General features: G+C 36.9%; 2 protein-coding genes across 2 annotated transcripts in view; one reads left to right on the top strand and one right to left on the bottom strand.

Moving 5' to 3' along the window:
• Positions 1–9,351, top strand: part of RASGRP1 (RAS guanyl releasing protein 1) — a 43,301-nt gene extending 33,950 nt beyond the window's left edge. Inside the window, exons 12-17 of the mRNA XM_015815707.1 lie at positions 124–233; positions 957–1,101; positions 4,786–4,822; positions 5,604–5,750; positions 7,378–7,748; positions 9,037–9,351. Coding sequence (XP_015671193.1) covers positions 124–233; positions 957–1,101; positions 4,786–4,822; positions 5,604–5,750; positions 7,378–7,748; positions 9,037–9,168 — 942 coding nt within the window. The 3' untranslated portion in view covers positions 9,169–9,351. The remainder of the gene's footprint in view (positions 1–123; positions 234–956; positions 1,102–4,785; positions 4,823–5,603; positions 5,751–7,377; positions 7,749–9,036) is intronic.
• A 7,845-nt stretch (positions 9,352–17,196) lies between these two features.
• The window catches only part of FAM98B (family with sequence similarity 98 member B), a 9,733-nt gene continuing 7,263 nt past the window's right edge, over positions 17,197–19,666 (bottom strand). Inside the window, exons 7-8 of the mRNA XM_015815719.1 lie at positions 18,021–18,188; positions 17,197–17,588 (exon numbers count right to left, since the gene is read on the bottom strand). Coding sequence (XP_015671205.1) covers positions 17,247–17,588; positions 18,021–18,188 — 510 coding nt within the window. The 3' untranslated portion in view covers positions 17,197–17,246. The remainder of the gene's footprint in view (positions 17,589–18,020; positions 18,189–19,666) is intronic.

Here is a 19,666-nt window from a genome sequence, read left to right as displayed (position 1 = left end):
TCATAGAATTGGAAGGAACAATATAAGCAGTAGAATCCAATTTCCTAGTTAATTGAGGAACTTCAAGTGGTATTTGATTTATTTCAACTACAGCTTTTCTTACTTTCTTATTACTTCATGCAGTCTGTTTTTAAAAATTATGACCATGATCAGGATGGATATATTTCTCAAGAAGAATTTGAGAAGATTGCTGCGAGCTTTCCTTTCTCCTTTTGCATAATGGATAAGGACAGGTATTTACTAATAATGTTTTCTGCTTATCTTTTTATGGGTATCATTATTCAAAGAAAGTATTGGACTTGTGTGATATAGAATTGTACATATTGCCTCCTTGTTCTTACCATCTTTGAAGCCTTAAGTTTGGTTCTCGCTGAGGATGGGATCATTCCTTGAGCTTTTGACCAGTTAACAAGCCTTGTCTATTACTCTCTTTGTGTGATTGTTGGATGACGTTAGTGAAAAGCTTGCTTATCATGCTTGGTTTCAAATAATTGACCTTAGAGCAAGAGGTTATAAATGCTTTTATATTTAAAGGATGCCTAGTGTGCATTTTTCCTCCTCCTTTAAGCTTGTTCATTCTCTCAAACAGACTTAGAATTCATAAAGTGCAATTTGAAGGTACAGTGGAGGTAATTATTCCCTGGCCTGCTTCTTTGTTTTGATAATTGTACAGCATGCTCAGAATTATTTGTGAAGGCTGCTTCTCAAGCTGGTTTTGAAGAACTTTGAAGGAGCCCTTGTGATCTCCTTGGCAGGATCATGTAGGGTGTGTGCTTGTGTGTTCCATGTACTTCTAAATATTCTTTGCTGTGAAAATGAATTAGTCCTTTTATATTAATGAGCTGAAAGATGTGTGGCTGAATTGAAATGAAGGAGGGAGACACTGTTAATTCCTTCTGCTTTAGATGTATTAAGCCTCAATTGACCTTTTTGTTTGTTTGTTTGTTTGTTTGCAGGGAAGGTCTGATTAGCAGGGATGAAATAACAGCCTATTTCATGAGGGCCAGTTCAATCTATTCAAAATTAGGCCTTGGCTTTGCCCACAATTTCCAGGAGACCACTTACCTAAAGCCGACATTCTGTGACAACTGTGCTGGATTTGTAAGCTTGGGGATAGGGGGTATTTGAAAAGTAAAATTATATCTCACAGTGTGTATAACAAATTGTTATCAGGTAATGTTTGGTTGCAATAGTAACTCCAGCTTTTTTTTACTATGGAATTTGTTTCATTTCATTTCATTTTTGTGTCCTTACTACTTTATTTACTGTTAACCCGTAAATTCCCTCATTATGAGGTGCATGCTTTGCATAATTAAGGTTTTAGGTCAAATTTCAGAGATTTTTAGTTTTAGCTCTAGAACTCTTGAGTCCTCTGAGTATATGTAAATCCTGAAAAGTTGCTGCTGCAACATCAGATTAACCAATGATCTAATTCAATGGAGACATCTTTCCATCATGGAATTCAATAGAACTGAATGTAAATAGTAAATGTCAACCATTAGATGTCCTTTGAAGGCAACGACTAGGCCTTCTCACCTTCTATAAAATGGCTGCATCATGTGGCCTTAAGCTTTGAAAATATATTTGGTTATTGAAACATCTGTATTCTTAAGAACCAAAGGAAGTTTTACTATGATGATATCTCAGAGCTCTTACTAATCTCCAGACATTTATTTCATAGCCTTCACTTATAATTTATGGCAGAAGTTCCTGGTGTCTTCATGGGGAGAAGATTTAATGTCCCTGACTATAGTATTTGATAGGAACCATTTAAGCCATCTGGTCTAACTTTTGCTATGTATAGGAATCTAAATTAAAGCAACCAGTTGCTACCTAACGTCCTTTTCAACACATTAACAAAACTATCATTGCTTTGGTTGTTCTATAACCGTGGAACCACTGTTACTGTTAAAGGATTATGTTTCACAGTCAATACTTTGCCTTCCTTTAACTTAAATATTTTATTGCGTGTCCTGCACTTTGGAATGAGATAGGAAAAATGTGACTTTCTTTGATGTGATACCCTTTCAAGTATTTGAAGAGTGCTTTCATATCCACATCCCACAAAATAATGTTTACTCAAAGCTAAACATACCTGCCTCCTTTGATCTCTCTTTTTAGTTTTAGTTTCCAGTCTTCTGCTTATCTTTATGCCCTTCTCTGAATTTGTTTCTGTTTGTCTGAATCCTTGTTAAAGTGTGGTACCCAGAATTGGATACACTAGTTGGAGTAGGAGTCTAACCAAAGCAGAATAAAATGTAATTATTACTGCTTGTGATTTGGAAATCATGCTTTTTTTGATGCAGCCTAAAATGTAATTTGCCTTCATTATAGTCAAATCATTTGCCTTCTTTGCAACTATATCATTCACTTTTCAATCAACTGCTATTCTAATACCTCTTTTGAAAGTAATTTTGCTAAATCAGGTATTCTGTCTCCCTTATTATAACATTTGATTTTGGTTTTCTAAGTGAAAAACTTTGTGATTATATTTGTTAAATTTCACTCTGTTGCTTACAGTACATTTCTCAAATCTCAAATAATTGATTATTATTTTTCATTTCATTTCTCTCTGGTGGTATATTACCTATCCCCAAATTATTATTCTGCAAATTTGATAAGCATTTCCTCCATTTCACTTCATCATTCAAAACAATAATAATAAAAAAGAGTAGAATTCCAGGATTGATACTTGTGGCACCCACTTAATACTTCTTTTCAATTTGATGATGAACCATTGCTAAGTGTTCTTTGAGTGTGGTTTACAAGCTGTTTAATTTGTCATGCCATCCATTCCACATTTAATTAATCAGCATATTATAGGTTCTTCGACAAATTCTTTGCTGAGTCAAAATATATTATGCCTATAGTATTCCCACAATTTATAAAGGAAGTTATTTAATCAAAAAACTGATGGGGTCTGGCTAGATTTGTTAGTCTGGATAGATTAACAAATCCATGATGACTTCTGATAATTATTGCATTTTGTAATTTTTGCAATGTTTTGTAGACTAAACCTTTAGTATTTTTAAAATCTTCCCAAATATTGATGCAGATATTCCTCTGTAGTCTCCTGGTTCTTTTTCTCCCCTGCTCCCAATTTTTGTAGATAAGATCAGATTTTCACTCTTTCAGTTCTCTAGTCCTTCATTGCTCTTTGAAAATATATCAAAGGTAATGCATAAATATTACCTCAGTATCTTAGCAAGTGATTCATTTTGTCCTAGAGATTTAAACTCATTCAAAATAAAACAATATTCATAATCTTGTTTCTACCAGCCTCAAAGTTTAGTCCTTCATTTTGTGCTTCACTATTTCTTCGTAGAATACATATTTTGTTGAAGAATACTGAACCAAACAGGAGTTTGATAGTTCTGTTTGCTTTGTTTTCTGCTACACTTTTGTGTTCTTTACAAAGCAGTTGATCTTTTGTTTTTCATTGTACATATCTGAATTTTTTGCAGTTGTGCTTTTGAGATCTCCTACTTTAGAAATTTGCACCCATCTTGAGTTTTTTTTCTTTTAGCTTCACCTACTGTGGGATCCTATTATAATTGCTTTAAGTTTATTAACATTTGTTTTTGAAGTCCAAAATGAATATTTGACAATGTTCAGTTTTAATTTGTCTTAATAGTAAGGACTTCAGAATTGCATGATTTCCACCTGCTCCTTCTACTTTCTTTTCTAAGCCTCCCTAAAGATTAGTGTGAAGTCAAGATCCCCTTGTGCTTTTCCCAACCTTATGTAAGAGAAAATAGTCATAAAGACAAGTCTAGAATTTCCTCCCAACTGATGTCATTACAACATCACTTTCAAAGATGTAGTATTTGCTTCTGGACAGCTTTGTCCTTTTTGTTTGGGTCAATACATTCCAATAGTTGTGTTGCTTTTATTTTCTCTTTGACTAATTTAAAATCCAGATGGTTTTTACGGCATTGCCAAATTCATTCACTTAGACTTCTAAACAAGAATGCATACAGTGTAACTTTAATACATGTGACCTATGTATGTATTAGAATTACATAACTTTCTTTCTGTTGCTTCAGTTCTTTGGAACAAAGTACATCCTTCAATTGCTATATTCCAATCCTGACAGTCTCTTCAGATGATTCATTATACCTGTTATATTTTCTTCTGTACTACAAACTCAAACTCTTTTTGGTTATTTGCCATATTCTGAGCATGAATATGAAGGCATGGAATGCTACCCATTTCTAATACTTTTAATCTCGGGGATTATTTAATAGTATTATTCTAATACTATTGAGACCTCTCAGTAAAAACAGCTTTTGGAATTCCTTGCACTGAAAGTTGCTTTAATGTGAGTCAAGGAAAAAGATTAGTATTTAAATTTTGATAACAATCCACAGAGCTAACTATTCTTAAACTTGTATAAATTAAGTTGAAACTCTTGCATCTTCTCTTGATCATTTTAAATGCAGTTTGCAAATGAAAATAAAGATGGAATCGTTTTAAAATACTCTAGATGTTCTGAAAATTGTAGACAATGATTAATAATTAACTAAGATAAATACAGAACCAGAATATTTTATGTTGTGTCCATTAGCTATATTGTACTGTTTTGAGAAGATTTTTATTTTTATTCAGGGGTAAAAGAGGCTTTCTTCTTTCATTAGTTTGCTGCATGGCATTTTTGCCTGCTTATATAGTCATATGTGTTACATTTTTGATGATTTCACGAAACTAAAATTTGAAAAAGAGCAGATTAAATTTATGGTGTAACTTGAATGCAATATTGTAATATGTTTTTCCTTATCTTTTTAGCTTTGGGGTGTTATTAAACAAGGATATAGGTGCAAAGGTAATTAACTTTGTTTGAGTTAAATCATCTTTGATGGCAAATTGGCCATTGTGGTACCTCTTTTTTTCTCTTGAACAACAGATTTAACATTATTTTAGAAATAGGATTTTTAGCATAAACAACCTAGAACCTAAAAAATTCCCTATCTATATCTATATCCCTCTATTGCTATGTTCGTTTCCTGGGTAACTGCAAAATCTTGGAAGAAACAATCAGGAAAATATACAGAGATCGTTACATCAGTTCATGTTCATCTTAGGTTATTAACTGGCAGGTGATTTTATTAAAAGGAATAATTTGACTTTTAGTTGAGTAGCAATGCCGTATAATACTGTTCTACATTTTAATGCATATATAGATAGATAGATAGATAGATAGATAGATAGATAGAGATAGAGATAGATAGATAGATAGATAGATAGATAGATAGATAGATAGATAGATAGATAGATAGATAGATAGATAGATAGATAGATACTTTAGATATATATATATATATAGATACAGTATATACTTTAGATATATACAGCATAACAAAGGAAAGTTGATGACATTGCTGTCCTGTACATGTACAATAGTGGGATTAAACCACTTTGGGGCTTGTCTCTAGTAAAACCTAATAGATCTGAATTACAGTTCATGTAGCAGTTCCTTGGTCTTTTGCAAAATTTGGAAAGAAGTAGGAAAGGAGTTGAGATAGAAGAGGAATTAGTATGTGGAATTAGTATTTTACTTTTTGCCACTAAGCCAATGAGCTGACTTTGTTTTTATTTGTTTGAAGACTGTGGAATGAACTGTCATAAGCAATGCAAGGATCTAGTTGTATTTGAATGCAAGAGAAGACCCAAAATGACCGCTGTGGATAACAGTCCAACAACAGCTCTTGCATCTAGCCTCTGTCCCATGGGACTTAAAGAGCACATGCATGGTAAGTTCAGTTTAATGAAACTGTAACTATGTTACTCAATAGTTCGTCTATTTTTTTAAGAATAATAATAGTTAAGGTTAATAGGTAGGAATGGTTTTCAAAATGGCCTTCTACTGTTAATACATCAGCAAATTCCATCTACTCTGCAAAAATTCATCAGGGCTTCAGAAAACATATATACTTAGGGAACAAATGTTGTGTTTAACCTTGGACAGTGGAGGATCTCCTTTTCTATGCAATATCTTTGTTTTTTGAAGCCAACACAGTTAATTGTCAGTACTAAACCAAGTAAGCAATAAGTAGAACTGTATTACAGGGCAGGGAGATGCTCCTTTCAATATTTCAACATAAAGACAATGTTACTAATTAAAATATATTATTTGTAATTAGCATCTAAATTCTAGCTAGAATTCACACAGATTTACAAAGATATGTATCATTGTGGAGGTTTTTTTACATCATGTGTAATAGGTAAACCTTCAGGTTTCTGGGTTCTGTAATCTCCCAGGACTTGAAATGGACACCCAACATTAGAACAATCATTAAAAAGGCACAATAAAGAATGTTCTTCCTGTATCAACTTAGAAAGCTCACACTGCCCAAGGAGCTGCTGATACAGTTCTACAGAGGAATTATTGAATCTATCATATGTAATTCTATAACTGTTTGGTTTGGTACACCAACCAAACAGGACAGATACAGACTTCAACAGATAGTTAGGACTGCAGAAAAACCATTGCAACCAGCCTGCCTTCCATTGAGGACCTGTATACTGCATAAACCACAAAAAGTGCTGAGAAAATATCTACAGATCCCTCACATCCTGAACATAAACTGTTTCAATTCTACCCCTTAGGACGCTGCTATAGGCATTGCATGCCAAAATAACTAGATACAAAGACAGTTTTTTTCCCCTTGTGCCATCACTCTGCTTAATTCCCACAGCACTGTCTTATTACCGATGTAGTAGGGCTATATTACTATTAACCTTCTCATCTTTTCTTTTACCTTCTACTATTGGTATCTTATGATTATATTACTTTGTTGTTTGTATGTACACTGAGAGCTTATGCAGCGGAGACAATTCCTTGTGTATCCAATCACACTTGGCCAATAAAGATTCTATTCTGTTCTGTTCTATTCTAAATTTCAGAAACTGAGTATGATTTTTAGCATGTGTATATATGAACCTAAGACATTATTTGTAAACCATAGATAATATAAGATATATGATCTAACCACAGTTGTTCATTAAGAAATGGTGGTTAAAACAAGCCATAGCTTAATGTCATGTGTGCTCTTATTTAGAAGTGATCATTACGAGCATGTTATTATATTCTGTTATTTTTTTTCTGTTTTAAAACCTTCATACTCTTAAATAATCAGTAGTAGGATATAAATATTTCTCACCAAAAAGCACTGAGTTATAGGGCCAGTATTGTTAATATAATAGACAAATTACATGATGAAATGTATAGTAATGCTAGGAATAAAATTAAGGAAATACAGTAAATAGTGGTCTTTAGATATTTCCCTTATTATTTTCACTAAGCATTCCAGAATATTGTGTAGCTCATTAAGATCCCCAGTGCTCATTGCTTGTGTTCTATGCTTTTCCCCACCTTAGGGCTGGAGGAAGGAGGATTTCCATTTCCTAATGGTGAGATGGTTGAACATAATGAAGGCAGCAAAGATAGAACTATTATGCTTATGGGAGCATCAGCCCAGAAGATCTCAGTAAGGCTAAAGCCATCTGTGGTACACAGGAGTACACAAACTGATATAATGATGGTGCACGGTAATGATGTGTCTAATTTACAAAGAGAGTCTGGAACATCACCTGAAAGTAGTTTTCTCCAGCCATCTCCTGTGTTTCCATGTCCAAGTCCAATTCTTGGCCGTAAAAAGGCGTATGTGAAATGGGAAAATAAGGATTGCAGTCAAAAAGTGAAGGAAGATCCACAAACACTAAAACCCACATATCAAGAACTAGAAAAGGTATGAAACAGCTTTGAAAACTGCACAGAATAACTAAGACTATGTTGATATGAGTTTGAAGTATACAAATGAGTACTTTTAAAAATAGAAATAAATTTTCAGGCACACCATCCCTTTATGACAGTAACAATAAGTGAAATAAGTGCAAAAATCCTGAGGCTAGATTCCTTGAATGTCTGGTTTTTAAATGGCCGTTTGAATTAAAAAGGATAATATTTGCAAAAATAATACAGGTAATTCTCAAGCTACATCAGGGCATTTAACAAACATTTGAAGTTACCAAAGACCCACCCCTTCCAAAGCTACATATGACCCCATTTCAGAGTTACAACAGATGCAGTGGCCCAGCGGTCATTTGCTTTTATGACCCACCACAAGCTTGCTGCACCATCCCTCCACTTCTCTTCCCACATCCCACCCCACCAGAATCCAGCAGCTCTTAGGCCCCCACATGCTCATCTCACACCACACCTTTTGAAGGTCTCCATACCTCATATTGTGAAAGGAGGGCAGACCGTGCGTCCCTGGGACATGTGGCAATGATCCAAATGTGGCTACCATTTTGTCCTTTCTGCTTGTGGGCAGGGACAAAACTATGACTGCCAGACAAACTGCTTCATTTTGCTTCCTTAAAGAGGTCTGCACTGTGCTTCAGAAGTTCTGACCACCACTTGTGGCAGCAACCTGAACGTGGCTGCCATTTTTTCCCCCAACCTCAAACATTAGACAAATTGCTTTGTCTGTGTAGGGTGGTGGTGGTGGTGGGATCCAGTGGGGCAGGGAAGCAGGTTCAAGGCCCGAGGGGACCCCAAGGGGTGGGAAGTGGAGTAGGGGGTGCTTCAGGAGCTAGAGGAGGCCTGGGGCAGGCTACATGTGAGCTGGGGTAATGGGCCTGCTCCAGGCCACCAAGGCTTTCCCCACTTCTGAGGCACCCCATGCTCTGTTTAATAACCCATGCATATTTGGAGAGCCATTAACCATCATTCCTTCTTTCCTGCAGAATGGAAAACTTGGGGGTAGGGAGAAGATCCATCAGTTAAAATAAGGATGTTTTCTTCCAATTAGAAGATGCTGTTTGCACATGAAAGCATGTGTTTACCAAGCTCTCTTTTCTCAGAGTCAATTGTGGTAATTGCTTTCCTCTTGAGCAAACAACTGCGTATCTTTCATTCCATGTACTGCTCAAGTCACACAGTTCTTAAACTAACATGCCATTCAGGCAAGTGTTCCTGCTAACAAAACTAAACATTCAGAAACTATTCTGTTCTGATGGTATATTTTTGTTTAGGAAAGAAATGTTCTGACTGCAGAGAATGAAGCTCTCAAGCTGCGCCTTAAACAAGCTCATAAGAAGATTGAATTCCTCAGCATTCAACGAAATCACATACTGGACACTAGGGAACATGGAGATTGCTTGTAGCTTAAAAGAAAGACATAATGAGGAAAAGGATAAAGCCAGTGGGGTTTTTTTTTTAATGTATTTAAGTGTATGTAATTAAATGTGTGCAGCATGGCAGGAATTTAAAGTAAGATTGTCTTATTTTCATTGCTATTAGTACTTTTGGATGTATATATTTTGTGCTATCGATTTAACCACTTTGCCTTCTGTTTGGCTGAAACTACATCATTTGGAGTGCCTGTTATTTTTAGAGCAAGGAACACACCTGTTGCCAAAGTAACCAAACTGCATTATCAAATAGGAATGTGTATCTTGGGCTAATGTTTGCTAATTTTGGCAATGCAAACTTGAAAACGGGCATGATTTTTTCATTTGAAACTTCACAAATGTTGCTGCTTTAATGGGCATATGAGTCAAACAGCCATTTCCATATTCTTTTCGAATTGGTTGGTTTCTTTTTCCAAGGATGCTCATTTCAGATAGGCAGTTCCAAAAGCTTCCTCTCTGCAGAGATGTGCAGAAATGGGCAAAAATATAAAGATGCCAGCCACAAAAGTACAATCAAAACTCCATTTGTTATTTTGTGTACATTGCATACACACACACACCCAACCAGTGGCATGGTGGCTCAATGACTTAAAAATGCTGGAGAAGGTCTGTATTCCAGCAGTTCAAGTCCTACCACTGCGTGACAGAGTGTGCTCGTCACTTGCCTCAGCTCCTGTCAGCCTAGCAGTTCAAAACCATGTAAATGCAAGTAGATAAATAAGTACCACTTCATGGGAAAGTAACAGTGTTCCGTATTTTATCGTACGTTTTGCACTGCAGTGTGAAGACTGGCCATATGACTGCAGAAATGTCTTTGGACAGTGCTGGCTCAATGGCTTAAAGCAGTGGTTCTCAACCTGTGGGTCGGGACCCCATTTGGGGTCGATCGACCATTTCACGGGGATCGCCAAGCAAGGCTGTCCGCCATTTTTTTCCCCTTTTCCGGCGGGTGCCTTACCTCCCTTGAGCTGGGCCAGCTGGTGGTCGGCCTGCTCCGTCTCTGCCGCTTGCCAGCTACGCCTCGGCCGGCGCAGGGGGCGGAACCACGCATGCACGGCGCTCCCGGGCAGGGAAAGTCCTCGACTTACGACCGGTTGGGTAGTCCTCGACTTATGACCGGTTTAGTCCTCGACTTACGACCGGTTTAGTCCTCGACTTACGACCGGTTGGGGTCGCGGCATTAAAAAGGTTGAGAACCACTGGCTTAAAGAAACGGAGATGAGCAACACACCCTAAAGGTGGCTGCACGTAGCAGAGTAAAACCCACAGGGACTCCTTTTTTTTACACACACACACACACAAGACGCTCTTGGCACCACACCCTGCAGTCATCCCTATGTGAAAAGATTTTCAACCTGGACTTTGGCACTGACGCTCTAAAACAAAGTCAAAATGAGGGAAGTCACCGACTGGATTTGCATGATCCAGCTTTAAAAAATTTTTTTAAAAAAAATATCCCCAGAAAAAGGCTCCTGTTACTGATGGTTTTGATTTAGTTTCTATTGTAGTCAATAGGCAAGATCTTTATTTTGCTTGTAAATCTTTAATCAGTTCAGGCTTTCATAGAATATAGAGAAGGAATGATCCAGATTAGCAGTTATTAATTATAACTGTGCCACATGGACCATTTCCTGCCGATAGTAAAGTCAATGCTGGTCAGTCTAATAATAGTCATATTTTGCCACAAGCACAACAAAGCTACATTAGTATTGCTTTTGTTCCACTAGCTGGAAGGTACAGGTAGTTCTTGACTGTTCAAAGATACAACGCATCTCTGCCAGAAATACTTATGACTCAGTTCCAAAATTCTGATGACTACCCCTCCCTAGGAATTTACAGAAGTTTGCAGCATCCTGCGATCACCTGACCATGTTTTAGAATGGTTTTGCTGAAAACTGGCGTTTCATGTTTTCAGCAAAAAAAGTCCATAGCAAACCACTGCGTGTGCTTAAAAGCCTCAACATTTGCTTAGTGACCATGATGGCTGCTTTATCATTGTAGTAGTTGCTATACAGCCGCCACAAAAAAGCTCATAAAATTAGGTCAGTCATGTGGATGACTTGTTTTATAACCATCACTAGTTATGGCCATGATGGGCAGGCTCCATTACAGGCATAAGTCAAGGAGTAACCATACATTGCAGTATTGATACAGTTAATGATGCAAAATGAGAAGAAACAATGTGTGAATTCAGTGTGTACCAATGTGATAGAAATAAGATGGTTTTCAAGAATAGAGAAGAACGGAGAGTTATAGCAAATCATGGCTGTGCAAACTAGATTCAATTGGATTTCTTTTCTCTTTTTGCTCACCACTTCTAACTCATTGTCTGTGCTTTGCATAACACTTAGTTTGCCTTGAAAAGAAATAGCAAAATGAAATAGTATGTTGGGTATGTATGTATTTGTGCTTATACATATAATATTCATCACATTCTCTCATATAGTGAAAGGTGTTATGCTTCTTTTTAGACTATTGTGAAAGAAAATATTCTCTCACTTGCCAAACCCATGTGCAGGATTCCCCAGCCCCTCTGCACTTTTGCCAACCCAACCATTTACAAACATCTGTGTACCTTCCCCGACCTGCGCAGCACCTCCTGTGTATCTCTGACCAAAAGTCAAGAACTACTTGATAAGCACAAGAGATGCTAAAAGCCACTTTTATGTTTCATGTCTAAATTTCTTTTTTTAATAGTAATTTTATTCAAAATTGCAATTACAGTTGCAACAATAAAAAGTAGTTATTAAGGAAAGAAGAAAAATAGAAAAGAAAAAAAATAATAAAAAAGAAAATATATAAAGATATGAGTCCCCCCTTCATCACAAGTATAAACAATTTTAGTAACATATTACCTCTTAAAAAATAACAATATCTTGATCCCATATCCTATTATCTAGAAACAAATAAATAAAACCTCATCATTTCAGTCCTAGTGTTAGCAAAAGTCCATTAAGGATTACCAGAGATAACCTATCTATTTTAACCTTGATCAAATAAACCAACTTTATATTCCTTCATTTTACTTCTAATGTTGATCTTTAGTCCCTTCAAATAATGTCCTAGAACGGTTGTCAAACTGCCAGCCCGTGGGCTGGTTTTATCATACTGAAGCCACGCCCACCCCATTGCCGGCAATGCAAAAAGAGTCATGACACGTCACGACACGTCACATGACATGGCGAGTTTGACACCCATGTCCTAGAGCTTGCTTTCTTTTCACTTTTTGTCTCCTCTCACAAAATTCTTCAAAGCTTTAACAAGCCACTTTTGTAAATTCAAAATGGGAAAATTATCCAGCTCATTCTTGATTTGTTATTTGTATATCCCTTTTAATTGTTAACAAATCAGCTGGGTTTTTTTATATGTTCAACATAACATCATTTTTCATGTCATTCTTTACAATTTTTGAAGGCAATTACAAAAGGAAATATGCAAACCCAGTGTCCCTTTAAAAGCACTGACTACGATTTGAGCAAGGTGGCTATTACCTCATCTGTCAGAGCTCTAAAGCCACTGGTGACTGCTGTCTTGTAGCCCCCCCCCCCAAGAAACAAATATCTGGAATACTTATGGGTGATCTCAAGTGTTCTCCTTGTCTGAAGAGGAATTACAAAGAGCTCGTTTAAGTTGTTGGCTCTTTTTTCTATTATGGTCATTGGCTCTGCTTTTCACGGAACTGTCTTCAGTTCTTGATTTCTTCCCTAAAAATGTCTAAATTCACATTCCATGATTCTAGAACTGACAGATTAATAGTACACTATAAAATATTGTGCAACACAGTTGATTTTCATGTAGCTTTTGTTATATTTATTTACAACCTTATTTTAAGGCTGATCCCAAATGTAATTTATTTTTTATAATGATGTATTTCCCCAGCTATAATATTTGTACTTTTGTGTGTAATATATAGTTACTCTTTTTTTGAATAATGTCATGGTACTATTATATTTGTACATTTCCTTGTAAGGCTCAGCTTAATATGTTAGATTCTTTAAATAAGCAGCTTTTGTAATATAGATATTTTTCAGAAAATGTCTCCAGTTGATGTTCGGTTTAAGTCTGATTATTTAATGTAAATTATTGTATAATATCAAAAATGATCAATGCATGTTTTTTTAAAAGGTTGAATTGAAAACTAGAAGTTATACACTAAATGTGAACTGAAAAAATGAAAATTCACTTGGTTGCACTGGATAGTTGTCTGTATTCTTTTCCAATATTTACTTACCTTTAGCAGTCATGTATAAGCCAGCACAGGAAACCTCTTTAAGGGGATGTTAACAGGTGTGATGTGTCAACATCTGTTCACACCACCTTTTCCTCCTCCCAGCCTGTGTGTGTACGTGCATGTGCGCATATGCACATATATGTTTCATACAGATAGTCCTCAGCTTATGAACATAATTTTGATCATCAATTATTATGGTTGTAAGTCATGGCATCCTGGTTTTTTTTTTTTACCATTTTTATGTTGGTCTTTCAGTAAATTTCATGTTCATTAAGTGAATCCATTCTCAAGTGAATGAGCAAATTTTGCCGGAAACTAGGAAAAAGCATCAATCAGTTATGTGACTATGGGACACTATAACTGATCATAAATGCAAGCCAATTGCCAAGCACCCAGAATGTGCTTAACAGGCTGTAAAACACCCTTTCTAAGGCTGTTATAATTTCAAATGGTTGTTAAATGACTGGTCAAAAGTCAAGGACTATCTGTACACAAGGCTTGCAATGATTCTGTTATGTGCTGAGAAAGGAGTATAGTTTTATTTGTATCCTGCAAGGAAAATGGAAAGATGGACTGATAAGATTTATGTACTTTTATATTTCCCAGAATGAGTCTGCACTGCATCTGAATATGATAAAAGTATAATTTTCCATTATATTAAAATTATGATGGGTGTGAGATTATCTATGGGTTGCATTGGTTAAAGAAATCCTGTTAAGTGATGGCTTGTAGAACTATATCCGGCCACTTTATTTTTGACATATTGTATCAAGATTTTCCTACCTCAACAGAGCATGTTGTTTAAAGGAGGTGCCCCCATGTGGTGATGGCTAGTATTTGTATCAACCAGTTAAAGAAAATTAAGCATCAGAAAGGTCTACTGACTACTAGCTATAAACACGCAAACACATTCAGAATTAAAACTGGAAATCTGGTGAATTCCAGCAGAAAGTTAGCTTATCCAGTGCAATGGCTGTCATATCTCTTCTCCATGCCAAACATTATACAACTGCTAATATGAAGATATATCTGCCCTTTGTAAAACCTCTACAAGTTCTGCATTTGGCAGACTGCGGACTAACGTGTGGGACCGCCGTGGAATAAGCCTTGCTACTAAGCTTAAAGTTTACCAGGCAGCAGTGCTAACTACCCTAATGTATGCTAGTGAGACCTGTACAGTGTACAGGAGGCACGTCAGGCAACTGAATTACTTCCACATGACTTGCCTTCGCAGAATTCTGAGGATCCGGTGGCAGGATAAGATACCAGATACAGATGTCCTCTCCAGAGCAGGCCTATCATCAGTTTACACTCTGTTGATGAAAGCCCAGATGCGCTGGGCAGGCCACGTTGTAAGGATGCCAGACCATCGCATCCCTAAACAGCTCTTCTATGGTGAGCTGTCTCAAGGAAAACAATCGCACGGGGGACAAAAGAAGCGATACAAAGACACGCTGAAAGCATCTCTCAAGTCCCTGGATATCGACACCATCTCTTGGGAATTTTTGGTGCATGATCGACCGACATGGCGTACCCTGGTTTACCAGGGTTGCCAGACATATGAACACAGAAGGACAATCTTGGCACAAGAGAAGTGAGCTCTCCGTAAAGCCAGAGCTGCAAATGCTGAAGCAACACTGTCCACATTTCTCTGTTCAGTATGTGGCAGAACATTCCGTGCTAACATCGGTCTCATCAGCCATCTACGGACACACCGCTGATGGCCCATAATCCATAAGATGTCAAGGTCTTCATCGAAATCGATGGACGAACAACTAGGTTGATATGGATATTTTTCTTTTCTCTGTAGCCAATAGCTAACAAAATAAATGATTACTTCTACAAATTTTGCTCAATCAGTCAAAGAATAACAACAATCTGTTGATTTTCAATGACAGCCAAAAGTAGGTATATTCAGTTTTCAAAAGGTGAGCAAAACATTCCAAACTGCAATCGTTTTCAGTGTGGTCAAATCTTAATAAAAATCTTCTAAAAATACCCATTTCAAAATTCTATTTTAAGAAAACCTGTAATTTTTCAAATGCATTTCGTCATAGATGTCTACATATATCCAGCTATATAGTAACCACTTAACATCACCTTGATACCGGCAGGATGGGCACGTGTTCCAAAATTAAATGTGTTTTTAGATATATGTAGCTAAAGGATTTGAGAATTTTTAACAAAAGAATGAAAGATTCTTTTGAAGGAATAAGCTATTATATCTACTGTGTAAGACAGCTACAGCAACAACTTTACTATATTTTATTTCTCAGTGTTCACAATTGTAAATGATCTATTACTTAAACCATTCTCCAGGTAGCTATTAAAAGATATTTTTTCTCAATAGATGTTCCATGTATATGAACAGAAACACAACACTGGATAACTGTTAATACAAACTATTTATATAAGAACATTAAGTTCTATAAAATACACTCTTCAGATTTAAACATATAAAAGGTATTGAATGTTTATTGCATTGTTAGAGGTTGTCAAAACTACAGGCATACAATTACCAGAAATTATTATTCATCCTTAACTTGCTTTGAAGTGTTTTCTGATTTGTGAAGGGCAGGAAATTTTAAACAATTACAGGACTAACTAATTAAAAATAATCATTCTCTTCACTTTTGGCTCAGGAGAACAGTATGTCTTGCTTTTAATTTTTGATCAGTTAAAATTCTCTATACTATATAACTTCTGGAATAATACCTTAGTGTACTTCAGTATTTCTCAACCTTGACAACTTTAAGATGCATAGACATCAACTTGCAGAATTCCAGTCAGCGTGGGAGTTGAGATCCAACTTCTTAAAGTTGCCAAAGCTGAAAAACACAGGTGCACATAATTGGAACGTGAGAACAATGAACTTGAAATCTAAAGAAAAACTAACAGGCAGAATTGTAAGAGTCATGGCAGTCAACTGAGATCAGGGAAAATGATATTGAACAGCTGCTCCATTAATCAGTTAAAAGATTCCTGTTTCTGCTGAGCTATATACTTCAACAGGCACATGTACCATAATCCTTGGCCAAACCAAGAACTACAGAAAACTCTTGTTCAAGAAAAGCCTGCTTTGGCCTTTTAGAAAAAAATGGTGGAGATGGGATAGAGAATACATTCTATGAAACTATTCAAATATTCTGTGTGTCATCAAGCACCCCATCAATAGCATTATCGCCTAAACATTCCCATCAGAACACCAATACGGATCTGAGTGCATCTCCCAGCAGACTATATTGATTGCGCCTTATGTACCTTCACTAAACTAAATTCAACGCTGCTTCTTTCTTTGCTTGGTATTTTGCCAACAGAAAGGCTGGATGAGGCAAATGCAAAAATTTCAATTTCAGGGTCACATGTTTATCAACAGCCTTGTTAAATAAAAAAAAATCCAGATCAACAATAATATAAAACAAATAAACTAAAAAAAACTGAACCAAAATAATGAGGGACACTTCACACGCTTTTAAGAGATATGGGTTCTGCACAGAAAATACCACATAGCCTGCAACTTTAGCATCAAATTTGTACATCAAACTTGTACACAGCCATTTTTTGTGTATTTGCAACCCGAGGGTTTTTCACCAGTCATTGCTTCCATTTGTGTATATATTGCTGGTAACAACAAATGCATGAGTACATATGCTTGGATAGAAGTCAGCAGTGAAAATTAATTTTGTATAAGGTGGTTTTGAATGAATGGAACAACCATAATTCATCAATAAGGATGATCGATGCAGTTTAAGCATCACATTTGCCCATCAGCGATAATGTATTCTGAGACATTGCTCTCAAGGTATGCAATGTTAAGATGTTAGTATTTCCTATAACCCCCTCTTCTACCATATGACTCCCCATATCCTCCTCTCCCACTATAGTCACCCCTCCCTTGATATCTACCCCCTCCCCTCCAATTTCCCCCACCCCCTCTACCACTCCCACCCCATCCACTCCCTCCTCCCCATCCACTCTCCCCACCCCATCCACCACCTCCTCTATTTCCTCCACCTCTTCCTCTTCCACCATCTCCTCCCCAACCTCCCCTGCCTCCTCTACCACCACCATCCTGTCTCTTCTGCCATGGGGGCATTTCAGGAGGCGGCGGATCAATTTCTGTTGGTCTGCCACCACGATCTGGTACTCTTCCCATCAAGACCTGTTCAAAAAACATATAAAGCCCAGTAAGACCACGTTTCCTTCTTAACTTCGGAATATCAAATTATTGAGAGAAAGCATGTTCATTTATGTATGTATATATGTCTGTGGTTAAAACCACTAGGTTTTCATACATTACTGTATTATTCCAAAAGAATATAAATAATCTAGGATTGAATAGTCAAATTATGAAGAATTTCATACCAGCAAAAACAGTTAACACCTTTAGATACCAAATGGCATTGAGCATAAAATACAAGGCTACTCTACATTAAGTATATATTACTGTATTTTATATAGTGCAACAATGAGCTAGAGATTCCTGAGATTTTGCAAATTACCAGAAACATTAAAATTTCCAAGAACTAGCACAAATTCTTAAAGGTTCAGTAGTACAAGAAATCTATGGCTGCCACATTAATAAAAAGCATACCTTATTGATTGCACAAATAGTCTTTTCTCGTGTTGATCCACTGCTTGTTCTTATGATCTTTGACAAATCTTCACGAGCAGCTAGAAGATGAGCTATTGAAATTGTCGATTTAGAAGTAAGTCCGTAACGTTTGGGTTGATAAATCCTTGCAATATCATCCGTTTTTACCTAGGAAAATGGATAGACATTTATAATAGCTACAAAAACTATCACAAAGTAGAGTGACATTAGGAAGTTTAATTTTACTGCACCATGTAGTTATTAATATCATGTATATTATTAGCTTCCATTTTACAGTTTAGTTTCAAGTAAGTTCCTATTGACAAAGAAAAAGCTGTTAAAAGGCTTAGGAATAACACTTGTTTAAAGAATGTCATAATGCAGTTAAACTGAATTAGATAAAGTAGATTATACAATAAGAAAAAAACAAAGCAAAATAATCTTACAGTATAAATATATATTGTAAGGTTACATTGTTTTTTTTTCCCCTGAAAAATTTTAATGTATACTTTGAAGACATTCTCAGGCCAAGGAAGGTTATGCTTATTTCAGGGGCAGATCCATGCAATTTCACTAGCTATAACACAGAAGCGGTTTGCCATTTCTTCTTTTTCAAGAGTGATTTTCAACTACTGAGTCAAGCTTGTAGCCCTGTTGTTCCCTCATGGTTTCCCACCTAAAGCCCTTTTTAATTTCTATGCATTGACTAATTTGGCCAAGTGCTTCAGCTGCTGAAATGTAAATGAGTAAAGGAGAAACGAATAGTTGGAATTCTCTTTCTTCTATACCAGGGCTTTTCAACCTGTACCACTTTTAGGATATGGCAACATCCGAGTACCACCAGTCGCCTAGCAAGGTGTCAAAAACTTAAGATGATAAAAAAAAAGGAAAAAAGTGATAAAGTACGGGTAGTCCTCGACTTACAACACTTCGCTTAGTGACTGTTCAAAGTTACAATGGCACTGAAAAAAGTGCCCCCCAAGCCACAGCCAAGCAAAACACCTGCCTGCCTGCCCAGCGGCACTCTTCCTCCTGTCCGAGGTTTTCATTGTTGTGAGCATTTCTGTTGAGGATTGGCAGCGGGGGTGGGGTGGGGGGGTGTTTCGTTTTTATTCCCCCCGTCTGCTGGGTGGTTACAAGAGATTTTGGTCACTTCACATGACCCTGGGACACAATGACCGTCATAAAAATGAATCAGTTGCCAAGCATCTGAATGTAAATCACAATACCCTGGAGAGGCTGCAACATTCCAGCTGATCGATGCTTCTTCTGGGCTCAGAAGTGCCAGGATCAGTACTGCTTTCCAACTGATTGGTGCTTCTTCAGGGCTCAGCAGAAGCACCAGGATCAGCACCGAGCTCAGCTGGAGTCTGGCACTGATCCTGGTGCTTCCGCTGAGGCCTGACAGCCCTGCAGCTCCAGCCATCTCTCGCTCAGGCTTGTGCGGTGCTGCCACCGGTTCAGCTCATTCCCTTCCCTGCTACTTTTCTAGGATGGTCGTGTACCACCTGCCAGGTGCCAATGTACCACAGGTGGTACCCGTACCACTGGTTGAAAAGCCCTGTTCTATACAACAGAAAATTGTATTTTAAAAAAATGTTTTTAAATCTTCCACCCCAGGATTCTACTCAATCAACAAGAACTAA

The sequence above is a fragment of the Protobothrops mucrosquamatus genome, unplaced genomic scaffold, assembly GCF_001527695.2.
Source record: "Protobothrops mucrosquamatus isolate PMUCROS unplaced genomic scaffold, P.Mucros_1.0 scaffold_104, whole genome shotgun sequence".
NCBI lineage: Eukaryota > Metazoa > Chordata > Lepidosauria > Squamata > Viperidae > Protobothrops > Protobothrops mucrosquamatus.
Note: the sequence above shows the minus strand (reverse complement) of the source record. Positions and strands in the feature narration are given on the sequence as shown.